General features: G+C 41.3%; 1 protein-coding gene across 1 annotated transcript in view; it reads left to right on the forward strand.

Annotated features, from left to right (window-relative positions):
• Positions 1-1,004: 1,004 nt before the first annotated feature.
• Positions 1,005-10,426, forward strand: part of LOC107124223 (sodium- and chloride-dependent GABA transporter 3-like) — a 12,077-nt gene continuing 2,655 nt past the window's right edge. Inside the window, exons 1-3 of the mRNA XM_015427630.1 lie at positions 1,005-1,321; positions 1,688-1,920; positions 8,581-8,715. Of these exons, the coding sequence (XP_015283116.1) occupies positions 1,701-1,920; positions 8,581-8,715 (355 nt within the window). The 5' untranslated portion in view covers positions 1,005-1,321; positions 1,688-1,700. The remainder of the gene's footprint in view (positions 1,322-1,687; positions 1,921-8,580; positions 8,716-10,426) is intronic.

Genomic DNA, 10,426 nt, shown 5'->3' on the forward strand with positions numbered 1-10,426 from the left:
TACTTTATAGGTAAGTACCTCCTTTCACGGGAGCTGCGGTGGCTCAAGTGGTTAAGACGCTGAACTGCAGGCTGTGGAAGGTTCGAGACCCGAGTGTGCCGCATGATGGAGTGAGCTCCCGTCTCTAGTTCCAGCTCCTGCCAACCTAGCAGTTTGAAAGCAAGAAATTGCAAGTAGATAATAGGTACCACTTCAGTGGGAAGGTAACAGTGTTCCGTGCGCCTTGGTGTTTAGTCATGCTGGCCACATGACCACGGAAACATCTTCGGACAGCGCTGGCTCTTCGGCTTTGAAACGGAGATGAGCACCTCAACCCTAGTCTGATTCCACTGGCTCAAGGGAACCTTTACCTTTACCTCCTTTCACAGGCCATCAAAAATTCCTTGTTTTCATTTATTCCTCTTCACAAAGCAGCAAACACATTTTCCCCGTTGAAGTGAATTCAAACATATTTGGGTATTACTTATATGGGAGCCCACCTTTTCCAAATCTAAATATGCAGTTTTGCGCTTGGCCTTACAACTCCGTGGGGACTGGGGAGGTCTTGCGTCGCTGGCCTTTGGTTTTCTCCCGCCTTGCCTGCTGACCCCTTGGGCGACGTTTGGTTTGGCGGAGGCACCATGAAGTTACTCGCCTTCTTGCCCCAGCCTCGGCAATGGCAAAAGCTCTCCTGCTCCTCTGCCCTCTTCTCCATGGCGCCCCTGGACTTCCTTCGGCTTCCGTTGCCAATCTGCCCACGGGCTAGCGCCTGTGCCCTCCTTCCTCAACTCGCAGATTGCAGAAAGGTAGAAATGGGGAGGGGACTATGGCGGGCGCAGGAGGAGAGGCTTTTTTTTTTTTTTTTTTTTTTTTTCCATTTTTTTTTTTTTTTTTTTTTTTTTGCACGCTCGTTTCTTAAGAGGAGGCGCGCGGGCTGGGACGTTCTTCTGGCACCGAAGGCGGAGGGAGGGGGCAGGAAGGCGGGAGAGCTGGTGGGACAGACTGAGGTGGGTGGAGGGGGCGGGCGTTATACATTCCCTTCGGCAAAAGCCGAGCAGTTGCAAATTTTCCTCAGCCGTGTGGCTAGCCGGGAGCATCCCAGTCTTTCCAGACAGGCAGCAACACCGGGCAGGGAGAAATCAAGACGTTCCTGCCTATCACAAGCCTTCCCCGCGCTGCTGCGGCCGCCTTCGCAGCCGGCCGCCTGCCTCTCCTCAGCCCTCCCCCGTCCCCAGCTCCCAGTGCAACAGGGCGAATAGTGGAAGCCCAAAGGAACCTATTCGGAGGCAGACCCCGAACTAGAGCACCGACCTTCTCCCTTTCTCAGCGGCACAGGCCCTGGGTGAGTACTGGGGTAGTGGCAGAATCCGGGAGCCTTCCCACCTTGTCGGGTGACACTGACTGGACAGATGCACGAGGCTGCAGGGCAGTCCTAGAGGGGGCATAACTGGTTTGCAGCGCGGGCATTCTTGCTTGGGGAGGGACTGTAAGATACAGTGCAGTGCTCCTCTTCTCAATTTCCATTTGCTCCTAGTAAATAATCACATCACCACCAGCAGGCTGTGTGATCTTGCAAAGTTTGCATCTTCTGCACTTGTAGCCTTTTGTGAAACGGAGGAATTGCAATCGAGTGTTGCTGTCAAAGTGGAAAGGAATTTCAGCATCCATATCTTCCTCACTGCTCCCTCTCCTTTTCATTCTTCTTCAGGTTGGAAAGAGTCATGACAGCTGAAAAGACGATACCCATAATTAATGGCAAACAAGAGGATGCTCTGGATCCTGAAGCCTCAAGTACCAACTTGGTCCACAGCAATGACAAGAAAGTGCATGAAAGGGGCCACTGGAATAATAAGGTTGAATTTGTACTTTCTGTGGCTGGAGAAATTATTGGGTTGGGAAATGTGTGGCGGTTCCCATATCTCTGCTACAAGAATGGAGGAGGTAAGATGGCATCTTGTATAGATTCATCATTTAATATGCTAAAACTACGAAGAACCATGTGGTGATTTGCTTGATATCAGAATAACTGTTTTATTGAGGGGGTTTTGTACTGAAACACCTGTGGTCATGATCTACCAACCACTCCATCTTTGGCATATTAATTCAGTCCAGGTTAGATAATATTATCTTCAGGAACACATTGACTTAACTGGTTGTAAAATGCATAAAGTATTGATTCATGTAACCATTCCAAATGTATTTTCTGCTTTTAATAATTAAGGGAGATTGGTTCTATGTCCCAGACATGAGGTTTCGGCTCTTGAAGTTTGTTACTGGTGGATATTGTTGATTTTAGATAAATTCTAGATGAGTAACTATTTAGGGTAATACATTTATTATGGGCAGAAGTTTTTGAAGGCAAGGCCTTACTTCATCAGATACATAAAATGGGCAGTGAAAGAAAATGTGGTGTTTATATACATCTAGCACCTTTACTGAGAATGTCATGCATCTGATGAAGTATGATGTTTATGCTAAGACTCTTGTCACAACAAGTTTGTTATACATGCTTCTTTAAAGTTCCATGAAAGTCTTTATTATTATAGCTTTGGCTGTTTTTCTCACTGCAATCATATTGATATCTGTGACATTCCTTCTGGTTATGATACAGAGATGTGTGGAATGTTCAGTACTTGAACTCACACCTAAGTTAGTTGTTATTTAATATTTATGGACCAGGTAGACTTCACTGTCATTGCTATGAAATGTTATAATCAGCAACTTTAAAGGGCTTTAAATATATATATATATTCATTCAGCACAGAGAGCCATGATAGCCACAGATTTACCACTGGCAACAGTTCAACACACAATTAAGTACTGGTTTCAGTGGATTTAATTAAACAGTCCTGTGTGGGATAGTGACCATTACACTTACTGAAAGGAAACCTCTGTATACAAAAATGCTTGGAACACTCTCTATCAGTTGGATGATACTATCTTGCTTTGCTTATTGGTGACAGAAGTCAGGATTCTAAGAGCTACTTTAAGCATTCTGAAGGATGTGATAGGACCTGTTGGATTTTTTCTGTGTCTGTCTTGGAAAATCAAATCCCCATACCACAGGAAAAATTGCTTTTGAAACTCTGTTTTATAGCACTGGGTGTTTTATAGCATTGGGTGGGAGTGGTGGTAGAAAGGATGGCTTCTGAGAAGCATGTGGCAAAACCTCTAGAGTGTATGGCACTAGTTGTATGATTCTTTGGATTTGGGCCAGAATGCTATGCTTCATGGGCCACTCTACACACACAGTGAAGGCAGCTCTTACGTTCTTAGAAAGTGAATGTAAAGATGAAGGAGGAAGACAGAGCTGGTTGTTGTAAACAAACTGGGGGCATATGGTTGCCAACTCAAACTACACATAAATTATCTTTCTACATAAAGTAAAGTAACTTTAAAACACATAAAATAATGTAATTTAAAATATGAAATGTCAGAATATTCTGGGGTGTTATAGCTAGCTAGCAAAGGGGATGGGGGTTACTTGGGGTATTGTCCGTTACAAAGTATTTAAACCATCTTGAGCTACAAAGGAAAGATGGGTATAGATATTTTAATAAATGTGAAGTTTGATAGAATAAATATGTCCTGCATAGTATAGCCACTATGAAAAATGAAAAAAATGAAAAGCTTCCAAAACCTGTGTATGTACTTGCAGTGCTGTTCATTTTCAGCTTGTAATCCTATACTGGCAAGTGAGAACAGCTTTGGGGACCTGGCCTAAGGCATTTATAAAATATATACTCAATCCAGACCAGTAAAAATTTAAAGTTTCAAATATTCCTCAAATGGATGAGAGTTGTAGCACGAGGAAATGGTGTGTTAGCGTGTATGTAAAGAAACTCAGAAAGAGCTATTCTTTACTTTGTTTTCTCTGCCAAGAGTGCTGGGCCAAAATAATATTTCTTGTCTCTGAGTTAACAAACACCAAAGTGAATTTCGCCTGTTTGGTGTGCTAGATTTCTAAAAAGCACAGTGTGTAGGTGTGTTTGCTTTTCTCTATTGCCTTATGTTGCTACACAGTGGCAAGAAAGCAAGATGAAAAGAACTCTTCTCCTCTTACAGTGATGCTTGTTGTTTATTGCTAGTCCTGGCTCAAGTGGTTAAGACGCTGAACTGCAGGCTGTGGAAGGTCAGTAGTTCAGCAGTTCGAGACCCAGGTGCCGCATGATGGAGTGAGCTCCCGTCTCTAGTTCCAGCTCCTGCCAACCTAGCAGTTCGAAAGCAAGAAATTGCAAGTAGATAAATAGGTACCACTTCGGTGGGAAGGTAACAGCGTTCCGTGTGCCTTGGTGTTTAGTCATGCTGGCCACATGACCACGGAAACATCTTCGGACAGCGCTGGCTCTTCGGCTTTGAAACGGAGATGAGCACCACAACCCTAGAGTCAGATTTGACTGGCTTTCGAGCAAGGGAACCTTTACCTTTACCTTTACTACTCATGTTGTTTTTATTATGGGAAGGTAAAGAAGTAGAGGTATATTATCTGAATGGTAGGTGACCAGCCAATTCCTGCCCACTCACTGGAACGCTAAGTTTGTCAGGACAAAAAGTAAATAAAGAATAACATGATAAACACATAGCAACACTTATTTATTTGGCTATGTATCCTTTTCATTGATTAATGCAGTATATTCCCTTTAACTCAAAATTTCATTACAGCAACCTCAGTTTCACTGAGGAAGTATTAAAGTAATGCTCATTTTGGCATTCTATAAGCATGCACTTAATTAAAGGAAAACCACCTCTAGTATCTCCCACCATTTCACTTAGTTAAATGTGGAACCTCCAGTGGAAGAGCCTTTCCACAGAAAGAAGGCTCCATATACAGCTGAGTGAAATAGTAGGATACAACCCTCCATATCTTCATCAGTATCCATATCTTCTTTGTTGCTTCCTTTGTTTTTTCTTATAAAGAAGTCTTGTCATTTTTTCTTTATTTTTTCACTTTGTATTTTATAATATTACATAAATGTGTGTGAACTCTTCTTCATCCATTCTCTTACTAATCACCCCCAGGTGTAAAATTTTACATTACATTTGACAAGCCTTTATTGGCATACGTATACACATACAATAGGGGATCAGATTAAATATAGATCAGAAAATACAAATCCATACGGGGTAAAATTGGCGCTACGGTGCAGAAAAACAGCATGAAAGCAGAAAAACCTAATGGTTACTTATCAGAACGTATAGCCATAGCATTAAGAAGAAACCTTGCTACTATTTCGGTTATTTCCGCATCTTGATTATCAAGCAAAAACAGAACATTAAAATCGTCAGGAATCTCTGAGAATTGAGCTAATATGGGATATAGAAGATCCTGGCAGGGCACCAGATAAAAGGGACATCAAAGGAGAACATGAGGGACAGTTTCAACACAGTCCTTACAAGGACAACACCTGCTGGAGTAGGGGATCCCCTGGAATCTGCCAGAGAGAAGAGCAGAAGGAAGGACATTAAATCTGGCCAAGGAGATGGCTCTGAGTAAATTTGGAGCGATGTTGATAAAGATATACAGCTGGAAGATTTGCATTTGGAACAATCCCTAAATTTAGGGGAGAACAAGTTCTGTTGGCCAAGCTATAGAGAGTTTGCAACTCTGAGCCCAATAAACTAGTTTTTATTTTTAAAAAAGCCTCAAAAAGGAAGGATAGAGATTCTAAGGGTAAATTCAAGGACCATATTTTGGCTTCGATGTGAGATAGCCAGCTAGAATTGGCAGATTCAGAAAGTAATTGATACAGATAACTAGAGGGGTCAGAGTTGAGGTGGAGTCGCAGCCTTAATTTAATGGTGTGGATCCATGCCTTAGTAGCCATCAAATTATGTCCACACTCCAAACATAAAGCAGCATATGGAACACACATGGGTACCCCCATGATCTTTCGCAAGGTGTGAAATTTTATGTTCAATAAAAACTGAATATTTACTTGTACAATCATATTTATGACATATAGTGCCCAATAAAGACAATCTATTGCAAGGTTATTTAGAGAAACAATGTATATCCTCAGAGTTTAGTAATGTCATAGTGTGTTCTTTGGTATATTGTATAAACAGGACAGAGTGTAAATGAATATTTAATTGTTAGATCTAAAGTGGTCCCACTTCAGCATTTAATTAGTAGGTAACCATAAAGAAAATTTAGGTTTAAAATGGTCTGGATTATGTAATTATTCTCCAGACCTATTAATGTGTTATAATTTATATTCTCCATGCTGAGTCGTGTTTTACTCTGCAGGTAGAACTATTGATTGTTAGCAGAATTCTCTTAGAAACTGACGGACACATATTAAACATGCTGCTGAAAACATCTTCCATGTGGCAATGGATTTCTGCCATTTAACAAATGCAGCATGGCCGCTGCGTAAGTCTTCATGGTTCTATTTCACGTATGTGGTGGGAGTGTGGAGACTTGCAGCTTGATGGCTGAACTCCAATACAATACATTTTGTGGACCAGGCAGAAATCAGTCACCACAGGGAGTTTATTATTGGTGGCATCCCTATATGTGGCCACCTCCATCCCTAAGTTAATATCACAATTGGAATTTAAGTTTAAAGTCGAATTTAAGTTGAAAGACAGTTTTATACAAATGCCAGTTTTTCACACAGGAAATGTTTGTTTGCTTCTTAAAGTGGTGCTATAGTATTGTAGTATGAACAACAGTAACTAGTTCTGTAATATTCTGTGGTTACTGTTGCTCTATCTTTGCTCTGGATGCTGAACCATTCTGTTGCTGTCAAGTGAATTACTGTATATTACTGAAATTGTCCGTGTGTATTCTCTACATATATTCTTTGTCAGCATATTTTGATTTTTAAAATGGTTCTTCAATTACATGCACCTAATTTTTTTCATTGAGGAGAATATTCTCTCATAAGATCATTACATAAAAAACCCTTCAACCAGATCCTTTACACATCATAGTAGAACAAAGTTAACAATAGAAATACTTGTGTATCATTTTTCAGTAAACGGGAAAATATCTCAAACTTATCAACATGTAAAGGAAAGTTTAAGAGTAAAAAAATCTTGAAAACTACACATATTTGATAGATTTACAGTGTAATCTAGAACAGTGTTATACCATCTAAACCCAATAATTTCATTAGATTTGGGAGGTTAGGACTAGACTGTTAAAGTACATCAATGACAGTTGGTATTATGAAATTTGCAAACATGAACAAAAAGGAGGGAAGCAAAACCACTAACTAACATAAGGTGAAAATCTGCACCTTAAGGGAATGCCTGTGTCACCAGCAATGAATTCTTAGCACAGATAACCTACCAGCCATGAACGGGAGCCTTAGCACTTGCTGAAGACTCTAACTTTTACCATACATAAAAATACCTGGCTGGCACAAAAATGTACACCCCATATGAAAAAATACAGATGACTAAATCATGTGGTCAGAGCTGCAGTGGCTCAAGTGGTTAAGACGCTGAACTGCAGGCCTTGGAAGGTTGGTAGTTCAGCAGTTCGAGACCCAAGTGTGCCGCATGACGGAGTGAGCTCCCCTCTCTAGTTCCAGCTCCTGAATTTGTGCCCCATTAAGGCCTACAGACTAAAGCCTGCAACCAAATATGGTTCTAATGAAGTATAGAATAGATTGCACCACTTCAAACTAAGTGACAGGGTTTTCAAAGCTCCCAGTATTTAGTAATTCTTTATAAATGAAAGGATAGTACATAATTCATGGAGTTAAACTAGAATCTTGATCTTTGAAGTTCTAATTTTTTGTTTGCAGGGAGTTTTTAGATGGGGAGACATTAAAAATCTGAGTTTAACACCTGTAGTTTAAAATTGCACAGTCCATTCTTTCTCATCATTCTGCTGCAGGTTTAGACCAGGCCTGCAAGGAGTTGTAATATTAAAGGGCAGATATTCCTTTGCCAGCAGTGATGCTCCTCATAAGTAAATGTGGTCTCTGTAAGGTGATGAAGTAGTGCTATATGCTGTAGTCCTATATATTGAATGCATAAATGCTTGACCTGAAAAGCTAGCTGTCTGGATTTCCCTAAATGGAGTCTTATTTATGATCTAAACGTAGTTCAGTATCAATAAAATATAGTAACTTTTCCATGTTGATGAATTTGTGCCCCATTAAGGCCTACAGACGAAGGCCTGCTACCAAATGTGGTTCTAATGAAGTGTAGAATAGATTGCACCACTTCAAACTGAGTGACAGGGTTTTCAAAGCTCCCAAAATTTAGTAATTCTTTATAAATGAAAGGATAGCACATAATTCATGGGGTTAAACTAGAATCTTGATCTCTGAAGTTCTAATTTTTTGTTTGCAGGGAGTTTTTAGATGGGGAGACATTAAAAATCTGAGTTTAACACCTGTAGTTTAAAATTGCACAGTCCATTCTTTCTCATCATTCTGCTGCAGGTTTAGACCAGGCCTGCAAGGAGTTGTAATATTAAAGGGCAGATATTCCTTTGCCAGCAGTGATGCTCCTCATAAGTAAATGTGGTCTCTGTAAGGTGATGAAGTAGTGCTATATGCTGTAGTCCTATATATTGAATGCATAAATGCTTGATTTCATTGAACCTGCTGTGGCTAATCTGTATGCAATGTTTGCTTTTAGGTGCTTTTCTCATACCTTATGTGATTTTCTTTATTTGTTGTGGAATACCAGTCTTTTTCCTGGAGACTGCCTTGGGACAGTTTACTAGTGAAGGTGGAATTACGTGCTGGAGAAAAGTTTGTCCACTGTTTGAAGGTATACATTAATTTTCTTTTCTATCTTTGTATATGCCTTTTTTAAAATGTTGAAAAATGGCACATTTATAACAATTTTGTTAGCAGAATGACATTTTATTGTCTCTAACAGCTAGCTCCATCTTGTCCGTTTTTGGAAGCTAAACAGGGTTGGCCTTAGTGTTTGGATGGGAAACTACCAAGGAAGTCCAGGGTCGCAATGCAGAGGCAGGCAATGGCGAACCACCTCTGAACATATCTTGCTAGGGTTACCAGACCCTCCAGTCTGGGTGGGGTTTCTCCTGATTTTCGGGGCTTGAGGCTGCCACCAGCCATCTGTAACTTGACGGCAAAAACAAAAAAAATCATCAAACCCCCAAACCAGCAACTGCTATTTGTTACTTTGTTTCTACCCTGCATTTCTTCCCAAAGCAGTGTACATCATTTTCCTTTCCCCCATTTTATCATCTCAGTAACCCTGTGAGGTAGATTATGCTGAAAGTGTATGACTAGGCCAAGGCCACCCGTGGGACAGCAAGGATTTGAACCTGGACCTCCCAGATCTTAGTTCAACACTCTAATTACTACATTGCATTAGACATCATCACATGTTATGAAATGCCCATGCAGAGGCTAGGGTTCCCAAATCCCCCCGGGGGCGGAATTCCCGCCAGTTTCGAGCCCCGATTCCCGCTCCTGCAGAATCGGGGCCCGGGGGAAAACCCACCCCCGTGTGTGCGTCACCCGGAAGTGACGTCGCACGCTGGGGGTGGGGTGACGCCATTTGAGGGGGAAACAAAGAGTTTCCCCCTCAAATGGAATGGCCCCGCCCCAGCTTGTGACGTCACTTCTGGTGACGCTCCGGAAGCGCGTGCGCACACACATCCCTGGCCGGCTCCCGGAGCTGCAGGATGCTCCCCCGCCGGTAAGCTTTTTCAATTTGGCAACCCTAGCAGAGGCATACCTTTCATATTTATTTAGTTATAGCATTAGTGTAGCAAATTACATCCTTCTAAGTCCACTGAAGCCAATGAACTATGAATGATGTAACTCTGATTAATATTCCACTGCTAGAGCCTTGATGTTCCCAGTTCAAATACACCTGAGTTACAAATGCAATTAATAGCCTTAGGCAGGCCACACTGGTTCATCCCCTTCTATCTGTAATAAGGTGCAATGATATTTGGCATACCTTTTATTTCAGGATTCCTGAGATGCTGTTACTGGTGAAGGTGGAGAAGCCAGGAAAAATAACTGACATTTAGTATTATTTTTGTTATTCTTTAGCACACATCTGACTCCATAATGAATCTCTTTCCCCATTCTTTAGTGTGCCTACCCCAGCGTTGTGAACTCCAGCTTGGAAAATTCCTGAATGTTTGGAGGCAGTGCCTGGGGAGGGAGCTTAGGGGGGTTGTGATTGCTTTAGAGTCTGCCCCCCAAAGCTGTCATTTTTTGCAGGGAATCTGATCTTTGTAGTCAAGAGATAAGTTATATTTACTGGAGAAATCCAGGTGCTTCCTGGGGGTTGCTAAAACTAGCCTAGCCTTCAACCAACTCAACTGCTTAGTCCATTTTGTTGCTCTGTTAACCCTTGACTTCTTTCATCCTAAAGCCCAGTTTACCTCATTAATTCAGAATCCCAGATAATAATTTTTTTCTTTGCGCTTTGGATATATGTCACAATTATATATTTATTTATTTTTAAATTGAGAAGGTCTAGAAATCTGTCT

This window comes from Gekko japonicus, unplaced genomic scaffold (genome assembly GCF_001447785.1).
Source record: "Gekko japonicus isolate JY-2015 unplaced genomic scaffold, Gekko_japonicus_V1.1 scaffold354, whole genome shotgun sequence".
NCBI classification, from domain to species: Eukaryota; Metazoa; Chordata; class Lepidosauria; order Squamata; family Gekkonidae; genus Gekko; species Gekko japonicus.